Genomic DNA, 24,013 nt, shown 5'->3' with positions numbered 1-24,013 from the left:
CACTGACTTCAAAAGAGAAAAACCAAAACCAAATTATTAGGTAGTATATATATATTAGATACTGCTGGTATAAAATGACAAGCTACTTTACTATTACAATGTATCCTGTCACACTCACTCCCTGCACACATTTCCCTCATTGCCTGATAAACTCTCTGAACAGGCTGAGGAAGTACAGACTACATTTAAAAAGTTAGTCAAGGCCACAGGCATTACTTGCATCATACCAGAACTGTAAAAAACAGGCTAAAGCAACCCAACTCCAGAATTTAGGCAACTTTCACATACCAAACCCTACAAGATACATATCTGATTTAAATTTCACACCTCTAGAGGGATGGTACCTCAAACTCTTCCTTAGGCTCCTCAAAGCATCACTTTCTCTGCTTAAAGCATTCCTTCCCCTGCCCTTATTATCTAGTTCAAACTTTCCCTTCCTTAGCCTTAAGCAATTGCTCTTTCTCCTACCATCTGAGACCAACCAATTCCCTCTCTTCATTTATCTTACTACCTTAATGATATTAATAGACTATTAATAGTCACCTCTACTCACTCTAAAAATTGAGTTCACTCTGCTTTTCGCTGCCCTCCTTTGTGTTCTCTCGTTTCCTCAGCGTCTCCCGAAGCAAGAGACTAAGCTGACAAAGTACTCAAAGTAAGCAGGTCCGTGTATAGGAGCTTGCAAAAAACCCCCCAAACTTACTACTGCTCTGTAACTGGAACTATGATAAAAAACAGTGTGAGATAGGTTTTACCATTTTTTTAAACTTTGTTGATCCATGAACACAATGTCCTACAGATCAGAGAAATCCCATTAATCAATTTAAAAGGAAAGTGTAGGGGGAACAAACCCACAAAAACCAGATATGACAACTCAGTAGCTGAAGAGTTCATGTCCTCTTTTCTCACAAACGCATCTGACCATCATGACTATGAGGTGAAAGTGCAACTTTGCTTTCAGCTTACCTCTCTGCATCTTTGAGACCAAACACTATGAAGTACTAATAAGAATTAACTGTTACATTAGGATTGGATAGGGTTGAAGAAAGGGTTTAACAAAAAATGACCTTCATAACTGAGGTCACAAAAAATGAATGCAGAAAAGGATATCTCAAGGATATACCAAAATAATCCACATAAACATTTAAAAGCTCTTCTACTACATATTTTGTCCCTGTAAATTCATAAGCTAATAGACAATTCTGAAACTACTGGAGAGATGTGGGCTTCCCCCCCAACCCACCATGAGAGATCTTTCCATGAGAAGTCATTACAATTTTATTTTCTCATCTGTACCACTGAGCTCTTCCCATGAATTACAACCTTGTGTTCAAATCAGTAGCTCACTGATCAGTCAAGACACCCACACACATACCTTCTCTCTCTTCAGACAAGTATGGTGTCAAAAACCTGGCTTGATTCATCTGCTGCATTAAATAGCTTCTTTTACGCCTCTAAGGGCAGTTATCCAAAACCAGTCTACAGCACTGAAGTGGTTGTTTAATGTCAACTGAGTCTTTTTAATCTATCAGGAGAAATAAACACAATTTCAAAAAAAATAGGAATTGTATGCATTATGTCATCCTATTAGGAAAAATTAATACATAGTGCCATGAACAACTGGTTATTTTTTCTTAAATGTACTCTTAAATACATACCTGATTTCTGAAAACTTGTAGCTGAGTTAACAGTAATATAAGATCAAATTCCATTTGATTGACATATTTTAGATCTTAAACAAAAGTCAGTTTGAACCTTCACAGAGATACTGTTAACATGCTCATGCTTTAGGGTGCTTTCAGTAATTGAAAACAACCATGAATAGTTTTGTTTCTTTTTTTGAAAGCAGCAAAAGTTCTATGCTTGGAGCTCCCTCAATTGACAGTCACAAAATAATTAACCAGTATAAATTGTGAGTAAAAACCTGAAAGGGTAGCTAACCTTAAACTGCCATCAAAATAATTTTGCCTGAGTAGTGAAGAAGTTAAAATTTAGCAATATTAAATGATTCTTACAGTTATTACTGAAATACAGCTTATCGTATTCACTTTTCTCGTGTGTTCCTATTTTAAATTATTATGATTAGTGATATATACACACATAAAACTTCTTAAGCCTGTGATTAACTGGTGAATCATCTGGGACTGGGCCAGCCAAAACTTAAGATAATCCTCTTTCAAAAAAGCTAATGTAAGTTAGTTTACAAACAGACACTTGACCTTCTTATTCATGAGTATATTCAGTGTTTACTCACTCAAGAATTAATATTAAAACAATTCTATTGATGCCAATAAGGAAGTTTGTGTTTCTTCAGCAGAACTCTTCCATTTCTATCTGCTTTCACAAACATGCTAGTGAAAATATCAGCGCTCTCAAGTGACTCCAGAGCTGGTCATAGCATTTTTCCATTAATGAAAAAGCAATCTTAAAAACCTTTCCAAGCCACATTGCTTTGGTTTTAAAGAATAAAAAAAATTTCATTCAATGAACTAGAAGAATGATTCAGATAGCAAGACAGTTACAACAATAATTGATCTAATATGCTTTTTCTAAAACATTTTCTGAAACTTTAAAGATAATTCCATCAGCCATAGTAATGGTGAAGAATTAGCCTTTAAAAAGCCGTACAGATATGTAACTAGACTTGAAAAGATTCCAGACTATGCAGTGATAAAATGCTAGAGGCAGCAAACACGGATGAAAATACACTTTTGTTTTTTACCAGCCACAGCACTGAACAAGAGACAGCACAGTGGTAGGAGACTCCAGAACACATCTAACTTCAGTGAGGTGTTTGTAAATCCCAAGCACGTTTTTATCTTTGTCCAAGCTCTCAAAAACACTGACCTGTCCTACACTCTTTGTCCAATGTCTATTTATACATAGAGCAGCAGCACCTAAGTGCTTCTGCACAGTTTCATTTACCACAGCAGGAACATAAAAAATATTGCCTACTCTCTCCATCAATCTTCCCTTCTCAAAAGCTTCAGCACCCCATTGCTGCTAAGGACTATCTCTGTACAGGAATCTATCCACTGAAAGAATGAAGGAAAATTTAGACTGATTACCGAGTGTTCCCTAAAAAGAGACACATCTGAGCGAAGATACGCACACATTTCCTTTCATTCTGCCTTTTCCACCTATCCATCTGTTCCTTCCTATTCCAATCCACCATTTCTTTTGCTTTCCTCCTTCTCTTCTCCCTACACCTCTGCCCTACCCCTCTCCCTACATAACATTTGATCCAAACCCTTCATGAATTCCAGTATTCTGGAGTCCTGCCTGTACTTTCTATGTCCTACCCAACCATCACAGGTAAGTCCATTCCAGCAATGTTAACAATCAGGGTAAATTATCAGTGAACAGTTCCTTCTCTCTTCCCAAATTCCCCCATCTTAATGTGGGTGCAGTAGCCTTTGTTAAAAAGAAATGGGCACTTCCCTTCTCTAAAGCAGAGCACATTCTGGTTAACTCCCAAGTGCTGCACGCTCCATTTGAGCACATGTGCTGCTCAGCAGGTCTAAATATGATTTCCACAAACAGCAGGTACAAACTTAGTAGCCTTTGAGAGAAGGAACTGTGCTAGGTAGTTCCTTTTCCAAACTCAGAAGGATCATACTTATATAATTTGCTACTGCTAGGACACCAAGTTACTCTTCATTTTATTATTGCCTTCTTCTGCTCCCTACACAAGGTCTAAATGCATATTATAAACAGAATGAGCGATCATAGAAATACAGGGAGTAAGAATTTTATATTTAGGAGAACTGACATTAACTTATTTTTTTAAAAGTGAATTTAAGTATGTATGGCATTCATTTCATTTAATTACATCCAATAACATATTCTTCAGCCAGGGACAAAGAAAAGGTTATATTGCATCAAAGCTTACAAACTGTTAACTCTTAAGAATTCTAAATAGCTGCTGAATTCCTGTGGGAACCTCCTCCTCACCCTTCCTATAAGCAACAGTGAACTTTAACAAGCTATTAAACTACTACATAATTGATTTTTGTATGGTATAAATATCACTGAAAAGACAAGTTAGTCAAAAGAATTACAAAGTAAATATTATCCTGCTGACCTTACTAAAATTTGCAGGCACAAGCTGAAGCTGAAGTGACAGTATTTTTCCAGCCTCACGTTTCCTCCCATGTTAAATATATTGTTGAATGTACTTCAGTTTCTCTTCAGATGTACTAATATACTGCTTGGTATGGACCCAGTTTTTCCTTTTCAGGCCTCTGGTTAACTTCATACAAAGCAACTGATATACAAAGGACATTTAAAAACAGTTTTGAAACCTGGTAGCTAGAACTGTAACGGAATAAACACAACAGTTCCCTTAAAAAAAACACACTTGGTTACTACTGATTATTTTAATAAATTGCATCAACTCAAAATTATTCTGCAGAGCTGTATGTAAGTACACTTCCATTCTTTCCTGGTCACAAGGACATAAGAAAGCTAAGCATGCACGCTGTCTTCAGTTGCAGAAGTTTCATACTTTATATTGATTCTTGAAGTGATGACTTTGTACTTTACTTTGGCAGCTTGTTTTCTTAGATTATCCTGTCATTCACAGGGCAGCGATGGGGCAGGGCAGAGCAGGGCAGCCCTTCCAGCAGCACTGGCACCACCACAGCTCCAGCCCTGTTCCCAACAGAACCACGCACCAGGACAAGCATGGAAGAGAACTGCCCCCCCCCCCCCGCTTCTGAACACCTTGCAACCACCACACCTGAAAGCATCTGCAGGAGCAGGAGTGCAAGTGTGATTAAAATGACATTTCTCTCCACACCAATAATTTCTAATGATTATGATTTTTCTGTAGATCTGCATACACTACCAGCCTGCTTAAATGTAGTAGTTTTCCATAAAACAAGTAGTCAGTCTCAAAATACTTTTTGAAGAATACTTAATTGTCTATCATGAGGAGAAACTTCAATGCTGAGTAGTAATTAAACACATCAAGTCCTGAGTCAAAATTAGGCATGTCCTCCAATCTAAGTGTTTATTACATAAATTTTGTTAATGAACTAGAATAAACAACTTACTTATGTTTGTTCATGTGTAAGAAAATTAATTGGAAATTTCCAGCCAACTGAAAAGTAAAGCTAAACAGAAAAGAAAGCTCAAACACAGACAGGTAAATAGAACTATTTTCATAGATTTATTTGAAAAATACTTACAAAAGCAAGTATGCTTGACACTAAAATAGTTAAACTTATTCTGTGTTTACATTGGTGTAGTTAAGCGTGCAGCATTAACAGTCTTTTCTGTTTGAAGCATCATTAGTTTGCTTAAAGAAGTGGAGAAAATTGGGGTTTACTGTGAACAATCTCTCCCTGTCACTTCCTCTGCTGTGATCTCTGTATGAGATCTCAGAACATTGAAAACCATGCTTGTTTTACTAACTACCACTTGCCAAGTGCAGATTTACTGGAACCTGGAAGGTGGATCAGTTTTTTTTATTTTCCCTAGGAAGGAACAGGAGAGAGGAAGGAGAAGAAAACAAAAGGATTGGTTTCGTTTTGTGAAGAATTTAACAAAGCTACATTTCATGAAAAAGAGTCCTTAAAAATGTCCTTTTGTTAGTTGCCATCTTCCTTCAAAACGTGTGCACACTTCTGAACTTACCCGTAAGCAAATTACCATTCCTATAGCACTTGTTTGCTAGGAGAGGCCAGGACTAAAATAGTTAAGATTCCCCATCCAGACAGCAATTCAGTAGTGTCAGAAACAAAATACAGTGCAATTAGTTTCCACATACTGTATAGCTACATTTTCAGACAAAACTGGCACAGATACTGTTTGAAAGACTTTCCTGTCTCCATGCAATCCACACTCCGGCAAACAACCTTAGTCCACAGAGTGGCGTCCTGGGGCACACGGAGTGAATGGGATCTCACCAGCCATTATTTCGCATGGTGCCAGTAGCTGCTGCTGCTCGAGCCAGCATATTTCTGTGTGCCTCAGAAGCAGAAGCAAAAGTCCCATCCATCACATGCACTGGCAGCATTCGCCTTCTGCCAGGCTGAGGGGTGTAGCTGCTCTCTCGCCAGTCTTCTTCTGGAGGCATATCTACTCTCCTTGGACCCGGAGCCTTAACACAAGACGGGGGCACAGGGCAACCTTGAGAAGCACCGGGATCCCAAGAAGGCTCACGTGGTATTCTTAAAGTGCTGTAGTCTGTGCTGGCTGGTAGTCTGCAACCGATGGCATGAGATTCATGCATGTGATGTTGTGAAGGCTGCTGGAGGATGCCTTCCTGGAAACTCTTGCCTGGCTGGCCAGCATGCTTCCCCCAGAGCATTGTTCGCTTATCTGGTAACGTGGCTGTTTGTGCAGAAGGATGACTTGTGTTCAGCAAACGGCCAGAGACACTCGATGCTCCACCTCCTAAATGCAAATTAACAAGAGGCTTTTGCCCCTGGGAGAGGGTGCCTTTGGGTACACAAGGGAGACTCCCATAGCTCAGTGCCACACCTGGGTAGTCTTCACCTTGGAAAGCTTCACACCTGTCAGGCACAACCAGAAGTTTCTGGATGATGTTCTTCTGATCTCCTGAAATAAATTTTTTAAAAAAGGTTTGCTTAGTTATAGTTTTTGTTTCATCCTCTCTGAACTATCATCTGTGGCCAGCAGGTGACAGAAGAACAATGAAATCACTAGTACATCCAGTTACTGGCTGACATGCAATTCTGAATAAAAGCTAGCTGTACCTTTTCCAGCATTCATTTTCCTCACTGCATTTCCTCTCCTTATCCTACTGCAGCTGCTGTCACAGATTTCTTTACTAGCCCCTTGTTTCATCATAGAGGAGCCCAACAAAGTATTCCAAGGCTGGCAGATCAAACTGGTTTTGATGCTGTCACAGGAAAATAATTCTCATGCAGGAAGTAGTTATTTCTACTGGCACATGTGTGATTTGTGGGAATGAGTAACTTGTGGAAGTACTCTTATACATGGAAACAAGGTGGTGGGTCTTACTAATACTTTAAAGAAAATAACTCATAAAAATATTGATATGACTTTGTATATAGCCATCATAATGTTTCTATAAACACTGGCTTTGGTTATGCACAGTTAGCACAGAATCACAGAAAAATTCTGAAGGACAGAGAAGAGGAAATGTGATTTGTCCTTCCAGATTTCTGGAGGAATTCAGGCAGATAGTGAAACTCCATTATGAAAGACAAGAGCTGAGGAGCTGTACTTCAGCAATATTTCTGATCACGAAGAAGGATGAAAAGTCCTGTGATTATTACCTGACAGTTTACGTGCCTTGCCCACCATGCTGGGCATCAGTACATCATGGGGTGGGTGCTGCACCTGGTTTGGGTTGTGCTGGGGATCAAAGGGAAATACAGGAGGATCATGGGGGAAAGGAAGGGAAGTGGAGCTGGAAGAACGGTGGCTGGTGTCCACTGGCATTTTCCTCGTATTTGGTGCTTCCTTTTGTAAAATGAGAAAGGAGAAGAACAGAACATAAAATGATGAGTAAACACAGAGTTGGGCTGAAACAAGCAAAGGTGGTGTCGATCCAAGGAAGAAAGGGATGTGTCACTGGAACAAAAACATGCATCTGTATGTGAAAAAGACACAGACAGACAAAAATTGCATCAATCCAGTAAGGCTCTTACTGAAGTGGTGGGCTACATAGGATCATTAGACTGGAATTGTGACAAAAAGAAAAAGCCAAAACAAACACAAACCACTCCTGGGGTTTGGCTGACAAACTGAATACACCAAACAATGTCAGGCCACTCAGCATTGGAAATGGCATGCTACACAAGCCATGAAATACAGTATTGCTGATTCTTTTCTATTTTCTACCAGGCTTTACTGAAAGCTCTGATTCCAGACTGTGAACAGATTTACCTTTCACAGCTGAAGTATTTACCTGTGCTGTACCATTTGCCTCTATTAGGAGACACCTACCCCAAAAAGCAGGGATGGCTGAATGGCACAACAAACCATCACAGACTTGAGTGCAGTGACTTACTTGAAACAGACAATCATCCTACTGGCCACTTGTGCTGTGGGGATAGAAACCTTAGCAGAAAGAGCGGGTCTTGGACAGCTAGAGGTTTGTAATTGCTTCTGCCAGCACTTCCAGGTATGTCAGAGCCCTTAGCATGCCGAGAAGCAAACTCTTCAAAGTTGATATATACTTAGTTTATGGTACGCAGCAGAGAGGTGCAATTGGAGCAACCTCTCTAACTAACTGATTTTGTAACTGAGACTCTTCTATACCTGTTACACAGTTGGTTTCAAATAAAAGTTTGAGTAGAGTTTGCAAAAAATTCAGTCCAAGCCAAAACTTGACATTATATCTAGCTATGTTGCTAAACACTCTGTTACTGTTTTTCTGACACTTTAAAATTACATCTAAGACTACTTAACAGAAAGGACAAAGGAAAGATCAATCCCCTTACTTTTAGTTATTTTCTGTATGCAACTGTACCAAATTGCCTCCCCTTTAATGTTTACTTTTACTCTCTAAAAATGCTACTTGCTTAATAAACTCACAAGAGAGCAGAAACTTTTCTATTGGTACCGGTGGGTTTTTTTTGAAATTATAAGTGTATGAGAAGCTTTCTTGAAAATGCTTTAAGTCAACTGAAAAAAATGTTTATACTGGTTGTTTCTGCATACTGACAAGTAATGTTAGTTGACATGCCTATCAGCTGCAGCAGCCACCAGTCTGCAATGATACCTGAAAAAGACAGCTTTGCTATTTATATAAAAGTTCATTCTTCTTCCAAAGACAAAACAAAAAAAGACAGGCTTTTATCATGGCTTATTATTGAGTTGTCTTCTCTCTTGTTTGTTAACTACTAAATGAAGACACAGAAAACAGCAACCCTACACATAGATGATAGCTCTTTGGAAAGCTGCACATCATTCTACTTACAAAACTGTGAGAAGAGACCAAGGTCTCTTCTCTGTTTGAGATAACTGTCCCACTGAGACTGCGAGCAATGCGACGGAAATTCTCTGCACTGTATATTTCCTCCTCTTCTGGTTCCCTGCTATGTTCTCTGGTAAATGTGACCTGCAGACAATATCCCACGTTTCAGATAAGGTTTTTCATAAAATCAATTTTGTACAATAATTATAGGCAACAGATGAAGAGAAATATAATGGAGGATATTTCAATGATATTTAATGACCTTTCTCTCCTGAAATCCTTCACTCAGGTACTACTTTGAAAACTTAAGATAAATGGGTCTGGTTGGATCTGCTGATTAAAAGTACTATTCCTGATAGTATTTCTTACCTTAGAAAATAAACACAGATTGATTTGTCTAAATGAGATGCATTCTTTTATAAGTATCTAAAGCCAGGACAAAATGTCTTTAGTGGGATGAATCCACCTAAAAGACTGACTGCTGCTACAGGCATCACTGCCCCTGGAGAGATAATCATGGCTGCAATTGACAATCATCTTATGATAAAATACTACAGTCTTCTCATAACCAAAAAAAAAAAAAAATCTAGGATTATCTGATGAATGCTGGAAGTTTGTTAATCTTATGCAAGCAAGGGAAATATTTATTCCATCCTTCCTTTCTTTTGTTCTATAAACGAACAGACTTTGAGCTCCCTTTAACAAATACAGCGATATTACAGGAAATGTCATTCCTCTTGAAAATACTTCCATGTCTTCATATACAGGCAGTGATATGTAACTGCCAGTTATTTAAACATTTTCTTCCCAGGAAAAAACGAGAAAGAATGCTCTCCCACTCTGATGTGACTAACTACCAACTGTAGCAAATAACAAATTATCACCCACTTTAAAAATATATAGTGACACAGTGAAAAAAAAAACAGAGAGCCTGTGCCCCTGCAAAGTGGTAAAATTAAGAAGCAGTTATCATCAGCTGTGATGCAAGGGAATTCGTGTCACTAAGCTGAAAGAGACCAGATCGTAATGTTTTCAGGAATGTCTTCCTCCAAGCCAGAATTTAGATCATTTGACTGCATGCAGCATGAGTCACTCACATTTTAGCTAGTTAATCCTGTGCTAGACTGTGCTTAAAATTCTTTCTAACATTAATAAAAATGACCCCAGTATCTTTTTCATAATGTACTTCACTTATTCCACTGTAAATTCTTCCTTGCACAGGGAGAGCCCTTCCCCCTCTAATACATCTTAAGTTCCAAAATGTCACCTTGGAGACAGAAGAGACACTGGATCCACACAGACTGCGCTCGATCTCCGCCGTTGGGGTTTTCGACAGACCCATGCCAGCTGTAGCAGGCAACTTCCTCACACCCGGGTTCACAGAGACTGGGAAGGAAAACACTGATTAAATTCAACACTTGATTGCATGTTATGGCACATTTCTGACTACCTTAGGTCTGACTCCAGCAAAGACAGAGGGACTATACACACAAAAACAAGAAGTCACAGATCCTTGGAACACGAATACATCACCTAACACCCAACATTTCAAGGAGAGACAGCCTATCAGGATACTATGGCTACTTTCCTGGCCCTTCTGCAGTCTTGAGGGGAGCAGGTAATTGAACTATTTAAGATTTAAATTACTTAACTGCACACCAACACTTGCCTGATATAGAGGTGAGATTGTTTAGAGAGCCCAAAAAGACAGAAAATCAGCTATCAGAAAGATGTTTCCTAAAGCTATTTGGGATAAAAAAAGTCAGCCTCACGTTCCCTCCCCACACATTCACCTGCTCCTTCCCATTCAATGCTACCATTTCTCAGCCATTTGCTGTGCTGGTTAAATACTTATAGATGTTATTTTAAAGTAGGATTGCTACAATTCACTTCTGTGCAATCCCCATCAACCACTTACAATCCTAAAATTGCTCATGGAATAGACAGATCAATGGCCTAATTTAAACTGGTCACAGGGAGTTAGTTCCTCTAAAAAGGAAGACAGGTGATATGCTCATAACACAACCTTTTCTGCATTGAGGTGGCTGCATCTGACTTGGCTTCAACTGTGCTGTAAAGCCCCTCTAATGAAACAGAGGCATTTCACCAAGATTCTAAATGCAACGTTCTAACAAAACCAGTGGATATGGGTCAAAGTTTCAACAGGATTTAGGTTACATATTAATTTTCAAGTTAAAAGAAAGAAAGACCTAGACCTAGACCTAGGAGTAAAAAAAAAAAGAAAAAAAAAAAAAATCAGGTGATTTTCATCCAGTTCATCACAGTAGATGCACTGGTTCAAACTTTTCAGTTTTATACAGAATTTGCAGAAATTAAATTGGGAAAAAACAACTGAAAGTTACAGCAAACCAGATGATCTCAAATACAAACTTAACTTTAGAAGAATATCCCTATCTCATATCAAATATGTGGTGGGAAAATAAGCAAGAAAAGTCAACATAAGAAATGGGTCATTTGATGACAGAACTCAAACTCCAGCTGCCACTAAAACAACTGGGCTTTATGCTGGTAGATTTCCAGAAAGAACTTCCAAAATCAGTCAGCTAAGTAGGAATATATAAGACCTTCTGATTCAAGCCCATGCAAGACAGTATCTGCCAAGTTGTGAAGTCAGATCCTGCCTAACTCTGAAAGTAAACCAAAAGGACAACAAATAGTAAAAAGCCACATTTTGACATCTTAAGTGATCTGTGAGCGGACTGCAAGACACAAGAGCTCCAGAGAAAACTCAAGCTGTTCAACAAAAATCTGCTCAAGACTTTACTGCAGTACTCACTCTGGTCACAGCCAGGTCTGACATTGTCAGGGATGATGGGGGCTCCACATGGCTGCAGGGCAGGGAAAACCTGTCCTGTGTATGTATTCATTGCAATATACATCATATGTGTACAGCTATATCTGTGTCACTTTGGTACCCATCCAATTTCAGGTTGCCTTGTATTTAAGCAGAAAATTCATAACCTTAATGCAATGACACAGATTATAAAGGAATTTGCTTCACTTGTGAAGCAGAGAAACAAGGTTGTCCTATCTCAGGCAGGAGATTAGATCAGCTTAAGTGGAACCAGACTGCTGTCATCAGACTCTAATTGAATGTGTCCAGCAACAGCTGGATGTCCTCACTGATGGAATCTGTTTTCTTTCGGCATCAACTAATCCACAAGATCTCATGGATCCTCATGTACCCACAGTGCTGCTTTCACAAGTAATTTTACAGAACTTAAAGCAGGCAGTCCTTAGCAAAACACAGGTTCAACTCTCAGACCTTGAAAAACTTTTAAAAGTTACTTCCCTCAATCAGATACAGACCAAATTCTCAATTACAACAATATCAGTTAAAATTCACCAATGTGGAGAACATGAGCATCAGGGATAGAAACAGTTCAATAAATTCCAGAGGGGGTGCAGGACTGTCAAACAGCAAAATTCATTAGCCTGACATAAGCAGCTAGCTCTCTACTTGAAAACAGGATCAATTATTTCTATGTTGCTCTTAACAGATGTTTGCCATGATCAACAGGTACTCTGCAGCCACCCCAGGCTTTGACACTGCTTTCTCTAGTCAGCTGGAAAGTTTCCAGAGTCTAAATTCAGAATCTGAATTTTTCTGCATCTGTGCACAGATTAATACCTGTTTAACTAAATCAACTGGAAAATGCATCTTCACCTACACTGGAGTACATAGGCAGGTCAACCAAGAAAAACAACTGCATCATTCTTACCTGATTGGTCAAATGGATACCTAGCACTGTCCTGTCTTCCCAAGAAAGGCCTAGTGGCCTGAGATGCCTGCAGACTAGTCTGATAGAGGGATTCCAGTTCTGAGAGCTCCTGTTCTGTGTCTTGATTCCACTGTGGATGCAGGTGTACTGGGATCCTGCTCAAGTCATCTCCAACTGCTCTCTGATCAGAAAGGAGTGGACTCCTCCCAGGTACAGGAAGCCATTCAGTATTCTTAGCCTTCTGAGAACTGTAACACCTAGTAACATTATTCACCCAACGGTCCACAGGCTTAGAGGCAACCATGCTACTAGCAGCTCCATCATCCACCTCTTTCATTCCTCCATCATGACAGTGCCTTTCCACGTAGGGTACAGGGTCTGCCATATTTTGTCCACCTCTTCTACACAGTTCTTCACTGTGAGAACAAAAACTCACAGAAGCAACATGTTGGGCACTAAAACCCTTCAAAGAAACTACCCCGTCCCTAATATCCACAGTTGAGTGTAATTTTTCAGAAGTCTGGTTTTTATTTTCTTGGTTTTGATGGATTAGCTGTCTGTAACCGGAAGATGAATGGTTGATGAAAGACTTTTGTGTTAACTTTGGAGACTTCTCATCCTGACACACTGCAGTAATCCAGTCTTTTTCACGAGTACCTTTTCTCTGGGAGACTGCATGCATTTTCTGAAACTGCTCTGCCAAGGAGCGAACATGTCCCTTTGTACTAAAAGCCTCAGATTTACAACCGTCTGCTGTGCCATATTCACCCTGTGAGGGAAATAAAATCTCCTGGCTGCTTGCTCTGTAGTACTTATTTTTCTGCAAAGGATCCGAGGAGCACTGCTGTGTAGGGGATGAAGTTGCAGGGGTCATTGCATGATAGGTCCCTAAAAGATCAATGCTGGGCCGCACTGGAGAGCTTGCAAGTTTGGAACAAGGACTGTGCTGGCTGTCCTTTTCAGGAGATGCTGCTTGTGGTGGATGTGGACAGGGAAACAGTGTAGGCAAAGACCCAGAGTTTACTGCGTTAGCCTTGGATTGGTACTGAGGTGTGAGAACAGGCATTATGTTATGAACCTCTTCTAACTTGCCGCTACTGCAGCAATCCCTATAGTCTTTTAGACCTGTGGCTGTCGTGTCAGCAAATTCCCCACTCTTGTGGGCTTCATTCTCAGTTCTTGCAGACCTCTCTGCCAACCCTTGCCTACAGGGAAAAGAGGGAACTTGGTCATGAAAATCAGCAGAAGCAGACTGGAAGTTTGGAGAGATCCTGTTGGATGGATTGCTTTCAGAAGGGGGCAAGGAGGAAGACTCTGGATATAATGATGAGTGCAATTCATGGCAGGAAGCAGGTGGGTGGAAGAAAGAACTGGACCCAAATTCCACTTCTTTGTTGGGTTCCAGTGGTACCTCCTGGCTCAGCAGTACTTGGAGCGGGCCAGTCTGTTCACTAAAACACACAGAAGAGTAAATGATTAGCAGTAGTCATTGCTTACGTTTATTCCTAGGGTACAGACCCTGCACTAGCTGACATAAAGCTCAACACACTCTGCTCACTGTGTTCTGATGAAGACTTTGCATTAATTCACAAGACACATTTGTGTTAATCCTTTGCTTCTAACTTTATTTTCCTACTCTAACAATCTAACTGAATCCATTTCATATTTTTAAGAGTATTTTGCTACAATTAGGCTCTATATGAAGAATTCTTGCACAGCACTAGAGGCATTTCAACCAGTACACTTAGTATATGAGAAGGGATAACAGTAAGAGTAAGAATAGCATTTATATAAAATAACTGTTTTCAACAGTAACATCTTAAGATATCTTTTAAAATACTTTGGGCATGTTTGTGATCTGAACGTGAACTGACAGTATTTCTGCAAGGACCGCTCTCTCCCGATAACTTCATGAAGAATGACTTGACAAATGGAAGAACAGGTTGAAATTTTTCTCATATCATTTTCATAGCCTAATTTTTTGAGATATTTATCTAAAACATTAAATAAAGATCAAGTTAAATACATAACTATTACTCTGTAATAATTTGTATCGTAAGCATACTTGTAGAAAATAATGTTCAATCTTTTAAGTACCAATGCAAGACAGTTATATTCTTGAATCATACATGTCCCTGGCATTTTTCTGCATTTAGTTAGCATTTTAATATACAGATAGAACAATCAGTAGTAAGCTCACAGCCTATGAGAAAATGATAGGCTACATCAGCTCCAGCAGAAAACTTAAGGCAACTGTAAAATTACTGCTTTGTCTCCTCCTTGAGATGCATGGAATGAAAGTTATCATGAAGACCTAGTTGATGCATTTAGCAATAGAATATTACTTGTAAGGAATGTGCAAATTTGTACTGTCTACAATGTTATTTAAATCAAAGCTGGAGTACAGAACTCTGGCTATGAATAGGGTTTTCTTTTTCCTTGACTGAAATATTAACATTCAGTTGGATGTAATGTTTTGCAAAAGTAACGCTCTTTTCACACAGCAGCCATGAGTGAGTTTAGCATTAGGAAAACTAGTTAAGAAAGTGCTTTTCATTTTCTTAGAATCTGCCAAAATGCCTAATTTGAGCTCTGCATTTCTCCTGTAAGAGAGACTATAATAGACCCCTGACTGACAACAAGATCAGCTTTCATTACATGTAATTCAGGTACTTCAGGAAAAGAAAAGAATGTTATGAACTATAGCCTGTCAGGTGTGCAAATTAATTGGGTTTGGATATAGCTGTACCCGGCATTTTACAGAAAGGAACAGAAAAAAGATTCTCATCTGAGATTTTATCTAAGCTTCGGGCAATACAACATGTTAGGAAGGGGAGAGGAAAAAAACCTAACAGTTCAAGAAACAGCCTAGAAATTGGATAGGGATGGTCTAGTGCTAGGAGGGAATGGCATGGGAAGAAAGAAGGATTAAGCTGCATGCTAAAGACAGTAGGAAGAAAGGATCAGTTATAGCAGAGAGTTAATTATGCTGTAGTTAAAGATAGTATGGAAGAAAGAATCATGAAGAGACACTGAGGAGGGCTGGTAAGCCAGGCTACAGGATGCTGAGAAGCACAGAAAGAAAATGAAGAATGATGGAGTAGTCAAGGTGAGAGGATCAGGATCTGGATTCAAGAGTTGTACCAGTGCACCACGAGAGAAGTGGACTACAAAGAAAAGGCCAGTGTACTCGACAGTTTTCAAACTACAGAGCACTAAACACTCTGGCTGATATTCCCAAGATAAAAGCAACTATAGCAGAATTTTGACTGCAGTACAGTCTTTTACTGAGTCCTGAAACTGCTCCTGATTATAATCACTCCCATTTTTTCCTAACGTATCCCCACTTTTTTTAGCCAGATTACTGTCTATTGTATTTTTTCCCTTGGTGCATGAGACATCAATGCTGCCAGGCACTGACTGCTACAATTCTGTGTCACAGATCACATTTTGAACACATGCACATTGGACTATTCTATAAAGACTGGGAGAAGGGGTGGTGGGGAGGGGAAAAAGGGAGCAGTTGACTGTTTTACAATAGGATTTAACCAAGAGAAGAGAATAGGTGTAACACAGTAGGACTTGGACTATCTGGGGAATGTACATAGTTTGCCATTTCTCTCCAGACTGCACTGCTCACAGATGCAGCCCAGGTCCGTGCCTAGGCGAGGTACTCGCACTACCTTGTAGACTGGGCCATGGTGCCGCCCTGTGGTGGGTGGCAGGCTGGCGGAGGCAGCGGCTGCGGTGGCTGTTGGCGCTGCATGCGATCCTGGAGGCTCCGGGCTTTTCGGATACTGATTTGCAGCTTCTTATCGACTAGGGCTCTGCTGTGAGTGCTAGCGCTGGCATCATGCATGGCAAGTCTTAGTTTAGCTAAAATGCAAAAGAAAACATAGCAGAAAACAAACAGAAAAAAGGAATAAAATTGAAAAAGAAAAAAAAAAAAAAAAGATGCAGCAGGAACAAAAAACATGGACCATGCAAATACTGCCACAAAAGAATTCACAAGGATGATACTGTTTCCATTAATGCACATTCAGCTTAGCCAGGTGTACAAACACATTAATTGAAACTAAACCAAAATCAAATAAAAACAATATCCTTGTTTTAGCCCAGTTTCTCATCCCTTCACACAGGCTCTTTCCAGCCCCACTACAATGATGCTTCATTCTGTCATGTACTCTTCTCCTGCATCCTTCATACCTGGGACTCCCACTGTGTGCAGGAATACCCAGCTGGGATTTGACATTCCTTGCTGGAAAGAAAGCTAATAGAGTTGTCACTACAGCTGTATGCTGCACCCTTTATTCTGCAGTCCATAAAAGCCAATTTCTAAATGAAAACAGCACAGGAGCTACTCACCCTGTCTGCAGCCATTCTACACAGACAGAGGGGAGCATGGGGTGAGACAGCCAGCCAGTCATAATGGAAAAACACCAAAAATAAAATGAAATCACATAGCACACATTCTCAAAGGTCACAATGCATTTAAGCACTTCAATGTCCTAATGCCTTTTTCTTCATGAAATTAAAGTACAGCATAGTTCACTTCTGCTAATCCAGAAGACTCTAGAGTGGGCTACCATCTTCTTCCTATGCTACACCCTCCATGAAAAACAGGGGAGCTTAATGGCCTTTGCAATTTGGCCTGACAATGGAGAAAAATTGTGAGGACTGAGTAGGAAGGGGAACCACCTACCAGGTGCTTGCTGAAACAAAACAGCACCAAAAAGAGCACATCAGCACCCCAGTGCTGTTACTACCTTAGCACTGGAGAGAACAACAAAATTAATGTAAACATGAAAAAAACAGAGATGAAGAGGAATAGGACTAAAACCCCCAAATGGGAATGCTTGTAAAAATGAAAAATTCTGTCCACCTGCATGTTCCTAAAGAGCAGCTGGACCCCCATATCACGACCTGACCACTTACTGTGATGTGGTGTTTCAGCCTCTATTCTGTATTAGTAAACAGTCAAAGCGCAGTAGCTCAGGCGGTTAAGGTTACTTACATATAGCTTCATTACAGAGAGCCAAAGCTGCAGCACAATCCCCCTTCTGCTCCTGATTCAGCGACTCTTCAAAGATTGAGTCTGCCTCCTGCATCGACTTCTCAAAGCCATCACTCCTCCCTGCAAATGGGCAGCACCCTTCATTTTGGTTTCATTCTTGCAGAACCCTCACTTACCCTCCTCCCTTTTCTGATCACCAAATCCTTCCACACACGGATTCTTGCAGAGGCTGTGCATATCCCAGACTGCACCACCTAACCTTCCCTAAGCAGAAGTACATTTTGAGCACCCTGATATGCTTGACATCCACACAGTAAAACATGAAATGCATTTTTTCCCTCAAATTTTCTTCAGTTGAGAGAGCTGCACTGGCTTATTCTACTATTTTTAACTCTTTAAGATGGTACAGACATAGAACAGAGTCAGTTCAAATTACTTCTGTCAAGAAAAAATTAAACCAAATTTAGAACCAAATCTAAACCAAAATGCATCAGTAAAAGAAATACAGCAAATTAGGGTTTTTTCATTGTATGTTAGGTTTCCTGACAAAATCCATTTTCATCAAAAATGGAAACAACTGAAACAACCAACATGTCTGGGGAAGAAAACTCAAAGTTGAGTGTGAACATAAATGCCTGCATGAAAAACTTCTATAAACGAGTTTAGTGCATACACTTAACTGCTGTAAGTCAGAATATAAAAACCCAGCAGTCTTGCAACTTGAAAAACAAGGTGGTGGAAGCTGAGAAGAAAGGGACAACTGTCAAGAATTTCTTTTTGCAACAATTTGGAAAACAGTCCTGGAGAAGAGAAGGATAAATAATTTTGGACACAAAAAGAAACTGCGTCCTGGCATCGTAACATCCATTTCTGAGAGGAAGAAATGCCCAAACTATTTTGTGTCACCTATTAGGCATTATGCAAATTATGCACTAAAATGTAAACATTCAAATGAGACAGGGAAAATAGAAAATAAAACTTGACTTTTACTCCGTTCAGAGGTGGGTCTTTTTTAATGGAACATCTCTGTCATTATGGCAGAGAACGTGAGTACTTTGATCAGCCAACAATAAATTGCATTCTCTCAACCTGCCTAACACCTGCTCCCTAACATCGCCGTGCACAGATGTAAATACAAACTCTTTCACCATAAACCCCAAAGAATCTCCATTAAAAGCTAGTACTGGAGAGAGAAGTGAGAGTTGTTAGAGCAGTAAGTTAATCAAGCAGCACCTTCAGTTTCAAAATCAAGGCAACTGAGGCTTGTAATCAAGGGCAGAATACTAAAGTTAGCTTCTTTGCATGAATTTAGCAGTTTACTTGAGGGGAAAATGAGTCACAAGTGTTCTGGAGTTCTGCATACAAGCAAGCCTTCCAGGCAGTCCAGCAGTCTGTTAAGCTATTATATCTCTGACTGGGGTGGGGAAAGACTTAAAAGGAATAAACAAAGACTCCCCTAGATCACAAGTCAATGAATCTGGACTCCTCGAACATTCTACTAAATTCTTTTTTGATTAGGCATTAGTCTAGTTGACTTTCTTTTCAACAAAGAAAAGCTAAGCAATTTTTGCTTCCATCAACTAACAGAACAGATGAAAAAGAGGAGTAAAGTATTGGAGAATATGCTGTTTTCTTTCATGCAGGAGAAGCACAGAAGACAACAAGCTCAGCAATAGAGTTTTACTTTTCCATTTTTAAACCACTGGAATTCATGTTTCAAAAGTAAACACTATACTAATAGAAAAATATATTCATCTACTCTGGTACATCAGAATTTTTCACCTGGTTACCAGCAGACCATAGTAGGACTGTAAAGTATAACTGATGGTCAGCAAAAATTATACACACATTCCCAGTCAGACATTCTCATGGAGATCATATTGTTCAGCTGCCACTGGCACAGTGTCATTCTGCCTGCTGAGCAGTTGGCATGGCTGTAGGTTGCAAAGCACAGTTGGGATCGTGTCCAAAACTGGCACTGCTGTGGGCTGCACCTCTCCTTCCTGTCCTTGAGTAGCAAACCAGAAACCTCAACTCCCTTCTACATCAGGTTGGAGGATGCAGCACGGGGATGTCAGGAGGCCTGGCAGCACAGGATACCACAGCAGGACTACCCTCATCAAACATACATTAGTTAGACCAGAGCCCAGGTGTTCACTCTTCTTGGCTCTGCTCACCCTCCAACAACCTCCAGTTAAGTGTTCCAGCAGGTTTCAAGGCTCACTCTTGACTGGGTCAGTGCACTTTATCCCACCTTTCTCCTGAATCCTCTTACTGGCTGATGGAGATTCAGGGCTAAAACAAAGTATTACATGTGAATCCTGTCATGTTCCCTCTGTTCCAGCTGCATCCTTCCAATTAAACCTGTTTTGCTGCCATCTCCTGCCAGAAAGATGAGGAGTCATGGAGAAGACAATCAAACTTCATTTTTGGTTTTGAATTTTTTAAAAATTCTTCTCCCCTAGAAAAGATAGGCAACTAAACCCAGCTCAGAATTTCAATTAGATCCAGCCAGAGTACTTGTCCCAACACCTGTGCTCTGGGTACACAGCCAGGCAGGGAGAAACACTGCAAAACACAAGGGCAGGAACAAGCAGAATTGCTCTGGGCTGCAAAGGTACTAAAATCAAGCAGAAATAGAACAATGGTTTATATTAACCACTTCTGCTGCAGGTGAAGCTGAGGTGCCTGAAATGTAAAAACAGCCCTGCTCATTCCAAGATGCTGGTTAAAGGCTTACAGCTAAATCAAAGTCTCAATACTATCAACAGCGTATATCACTGAAAAAATGGAAAAATGCAGATATATTAAGAATAGCTCTACATTACTTTGCTTTTTCATTTAAGAAGAAATTTGGTCAAAATACCAAACAGTTTTTTTACTCTCTACAGGTTTGAAGTGGACAGTATTTTACTTCCTGAAGGTACAAATCTGTAATGGGGGGTGGATGTGGTGAGAGAAACACATGCAAATTAAATCAGGAAATTACATTCAAAGGTTAAAAAACTTCAGCACTACCATCTTGCAAAATGTACTGCATTCAAAGGTTACCCTGATTCTGCAGTTCATCTAGATCCATGAACCTGCTGGGACGGGGATTAAAGCCCATTGCTGCCTCCATTTCCTTTTCTCTTTTTCTGCGTAGCTCTTGCTCATGTGCTCTCCTTGCCACCTCTTCTTGCAATTCATCCAGCTCACTCTTTAAAGGAACAAAGATATCTCCACCTTCAAGGCAAACAAACAAACAAACAAGCGAATGTTTTTGATAGCTACATCTCTTAAAGCATCCCTTAAAAGACAAGGAAATATTATTTGAGAATAAAATTAACATCAGGTAATAACAGTGAGAGACCACAGAATTGTAGAACATAAATTTTGTTTTGTAAAGTTTTACTTATAAAAATACAGCAGTGCTTCAAGCTCCCCTGCAGCACAGCCTATGGATTCACTGACTCACAAAAACAGCATGTAGAACAGAAAGAACCATTGGAAGAAATAACCCTAAGCTGATGATGAAATCTTGAGGCTTCTTGCTGTGTTTATAACTTGTAAATAAAGCCATGTCAAATTAGCCAGATCACTAGTTCACGGAAGCTATATGGATTCCAATGAGATGTTTTTCATCTAACTGCATGAAGTGGATGAAAATGGGAGGAAAATAAAGCACCTCAATACCCTACACAACAGAAATCCATCAGTCATCATTCTCACTCCAACTATTACTGGTATTCAGCAAGTGTCTCTCCTGCTGCCCTTCCCTTCCCTCTCTGGAATAAATTATTTGCTTAGAATGATATATAAGCAGAAAAGCTTAGCCTCAGCCCAAGCAGCTTGTAAAAGAATTCACAGTTCTAACAGTTTTGAATTTTGTATAGAATTAGAAGCTGGTTTGCAGGACTCTACTAAGTTATGAATTATGCTTGGGAAGGTTTTTTTGACTGATGGCAGAATATTGAGTTATAAGAAAGAATAGGAAAAATAGCTTTATTTTATCATTTAAGTCAATACACAAAAGGCACACCAGAGCAACATCATCAAGGGAATATTCCAACAAAGTTTTCTGCAATCCCCTTTGGTAAATCTTATCATTATTTCTTGTAAAACTTATGTTCTTCAAAGTTGCTTCTCCCTTTTCCTTATTATTTTCCTGTCAACATAAACATCCAGAAAGTAAAGAACAACTCGATACATTTTACCTTGCATAACCACCCCTACAAAGTGTGCCTTACCATTTCCCATGCTGTGTGGGCTGTTTGTCCAGCTGCCAATTGATGAAGTTGACTCCACTTCCAAGATGCTGCTACTGTGAGACTTTGGGATGTTGCGCCATGCAGGAACAAAGCCACTCGCTCTCTTCATATGAGCATCCCTCCAAGAAGAGAGTAATTATAGTTTACCATTTGACTAATTTCTCCAGGAGAAATTGTACCTACCTTTTTTGTATCCACACAAACATATACTTGCATTTTAATCTAATTTTTAAAGAAGTCTACCATAAGAAAATCTTGGGAGAAACAGGGGAAGAGAACGTTAACAAGGAGGTCAGTAATTTTATTCTCCTCCATAAGATGATGCATTTCATATTAAAACTGTGGTCCAGGAGTTGTTCAGAACAGATTCGTACATACTGTTTATTGGCCATAAACAGCGTCAATTTCTGATTACCTGAAGCTTCCTAAGTCAAGGAAAGAAACACAATGTGCTGTATTTTTACATACAAATATTGCAAGTACGTCTGAAAACAAAGATTTCTATACAAGGCTACTGATTTCTCATCTTGTACAAGGTGCCTATGAATCAATGGTTTAATGCAAACAAAAAGGACTATGAGCTACTCAAAGTACAAGCTTTTAAATCACAGGCTAAGGGCACAACTATTTCAGATGCATCACTTTAGACCATATTTCTTGCTCACTCAAGCCCTGTTTTTTTCTCTGCTCACCAGCAGGAAGTTATCAATATAACAAGAAGAATAGGCTCCCATTTCCCTACTATCTCTCCCCTGTTTCGATACAGCTGTATTTAAAACTAGGACCACTGTTTTGCAAAATTATGTAACTACAAAAAAGAAATCAAGACTTCAATCATTCCAAACGTGAATTTTGCTGAAATGTACCTGTGGGTGCTTGAACTTTCAGACAAGGGCATGTCCAGACTAACTGGGCTGTTGCTGTTGCGCTCACTGCTTTCATAGCCAGACTCCATCCTCTGTATTAGATGAGGATGTTGATCCACCACATGGTGCTGGGTGCCCCGGCCCAGCACACCACGCTTGTATCTGACATTTGACTGGCTTGACCTTGTCTCGTGAACAGCGTGCTCCTTCACCTCATTCTCAGTAAGTTCTTTACCTGTCAAGATAAACAATACAGAGTGGTAGAAGACATAAGCTTCAATACTAGCAAAACAACCATATACGTTAGCTTCTCAACTACGTTTAAATTGGAAGCATCATCCTTAATTTTGTGTAAAACCTGCAATATGAAGCAAGAAAAATGCAATACTTTTACAGCTTTCCTAGCAATTTTAAGCAATAACCTGTTCACAAATTTATCTTTGAGTCTTTCCCCTTCAGTATAATTTACCATATTCCCCCATAGGTAACAATTAAATCTGGAATGAAAATCCTTTCTTCCCCATAATAATTTTTATTTCTACAAGATAATTTTACAGTATATGCAACTGCATTTCCAATACTCTGTCATATCCATTTCAGTTGCTCTCATTTTTTACACTGCTTATTTTGCTATTTATGATTTGTTGTGGCTTATACAGAGGACATGAAAACTTGTTTTTTTTAAATTCTCCCTTATACATTTCACAGTCTTTCCACTTAATTCTTGTTTGCGTCCCTTCCTTCCCTGCAAGTGTGTTCTCCTCCCCTTCCCTTTACATATCTCTTCATGCTTCCCAATTCTTTTCAACTGTCAAAACCAGCAAAGTCTCCGTGTACAAGCTGCATAGCTGTAAAATCATCACTGGCTTCCAGGCTCTTATCTTCACAAGACCTCTGCACTGATACACAAGGTTACTTTCTGCACCATACTCTGAGCCATCAAGTAAAAATACCATGATGAGCCAGAGGAAAAAACAGAGCAATACAAAAGCTCGCTCCAAAGGACTAACTTTGGACACCCAGTAATATAGCTTGTGTCCATTCAAGCAGGGTAGATGGTATTGTTTCCCATAATTTTTCCTCAGACAGGAAACGTAGGACACAGAAATCAAACAAAATTACCACGCATGCAATATGAAAACCCACACAGGATTTAGTCTTCACAGACATGACTCACCACTGACCTGAATTCCATGTTCAAAATTTTACTTCCCACACATTCT

At 39.6% G+C, this 24,013-nt stretch overlaps 1 protein-coding gene across 8 annotated transcripts in view; it reads right to left on the bottom strand.

Annotated features, from left to right (window-relative positions):
• Nucleotides 1-5,154: 5,154 nt before the first annotated feature.
• Nucleotides 5,155-24,013, bottom strand: part of USP54 (ubiquitin specific peptidase 54) — a 91,928-nt gene continuing 73,069 nt past the window's right edge. For 3 of the 8 annotated variants that reach the window (XM_084210897.1, XM_084210899.1, XM_084210896.1), the window contains 10 exons: nt 22,791-23,025; nt 21,904-22,043; nt 20,726-20,899; nt 17,675-17,794; nt 16,344-16,536; nt 12,661-14,111; nt 10,185-10,303; nt 8,921-9,061; nt 7,272-7,458; nt 5,155-6,567 (listed from right to left, as the gene is read on the bottom strand). In XM_084210897.1, the coding sequence (XP_084067023.1) occupies nt 5,909-6,567; nt 7,272-7,458; nt 8,921-9,061; nt 10,185-10,303; nt 12,661-14,111; nt 16,344-16,536; nt 17,675-17,794; nt 20,726-20,899; nt 21,904-22,043; nt 22,791-23,025 (3,419 nt within the window). In that variant the 3' untranslated portion in view covers nt 5,155-5,908. Of the gene's footprint in view, nt 6,568-7,271; nt 7,459-8,920; nt 9,062-10,184; nt 10,304-12,660; nt 14,112-16,343; nt 16,537-17,674; nt 17,795-20,725; nt 20,900-21,903; nt 22,044-22,790; nt 23,026-24,013 lie in introns of those variants that run through there. The other 5 variants (XM_084210898.1, XM_084210900.1, XR_014616367.1 and 2 more) reach the window with 5 other exon arrangements.

This window comes from Fringilla coelebs (genome assembly GCF_963513975.1).
Source record: "Fringilla coelebs genome assembly, chromosome: 8".
Lineage (NCBI taxonomy): Eukaryota > Metazoa > Chordata > Aves > Passeriformes > Fringillidae > Fringilla > Fringilla coelebs.
This window is presented reverse-complemented; position numbering and strand designations above follow the sequence as displayed.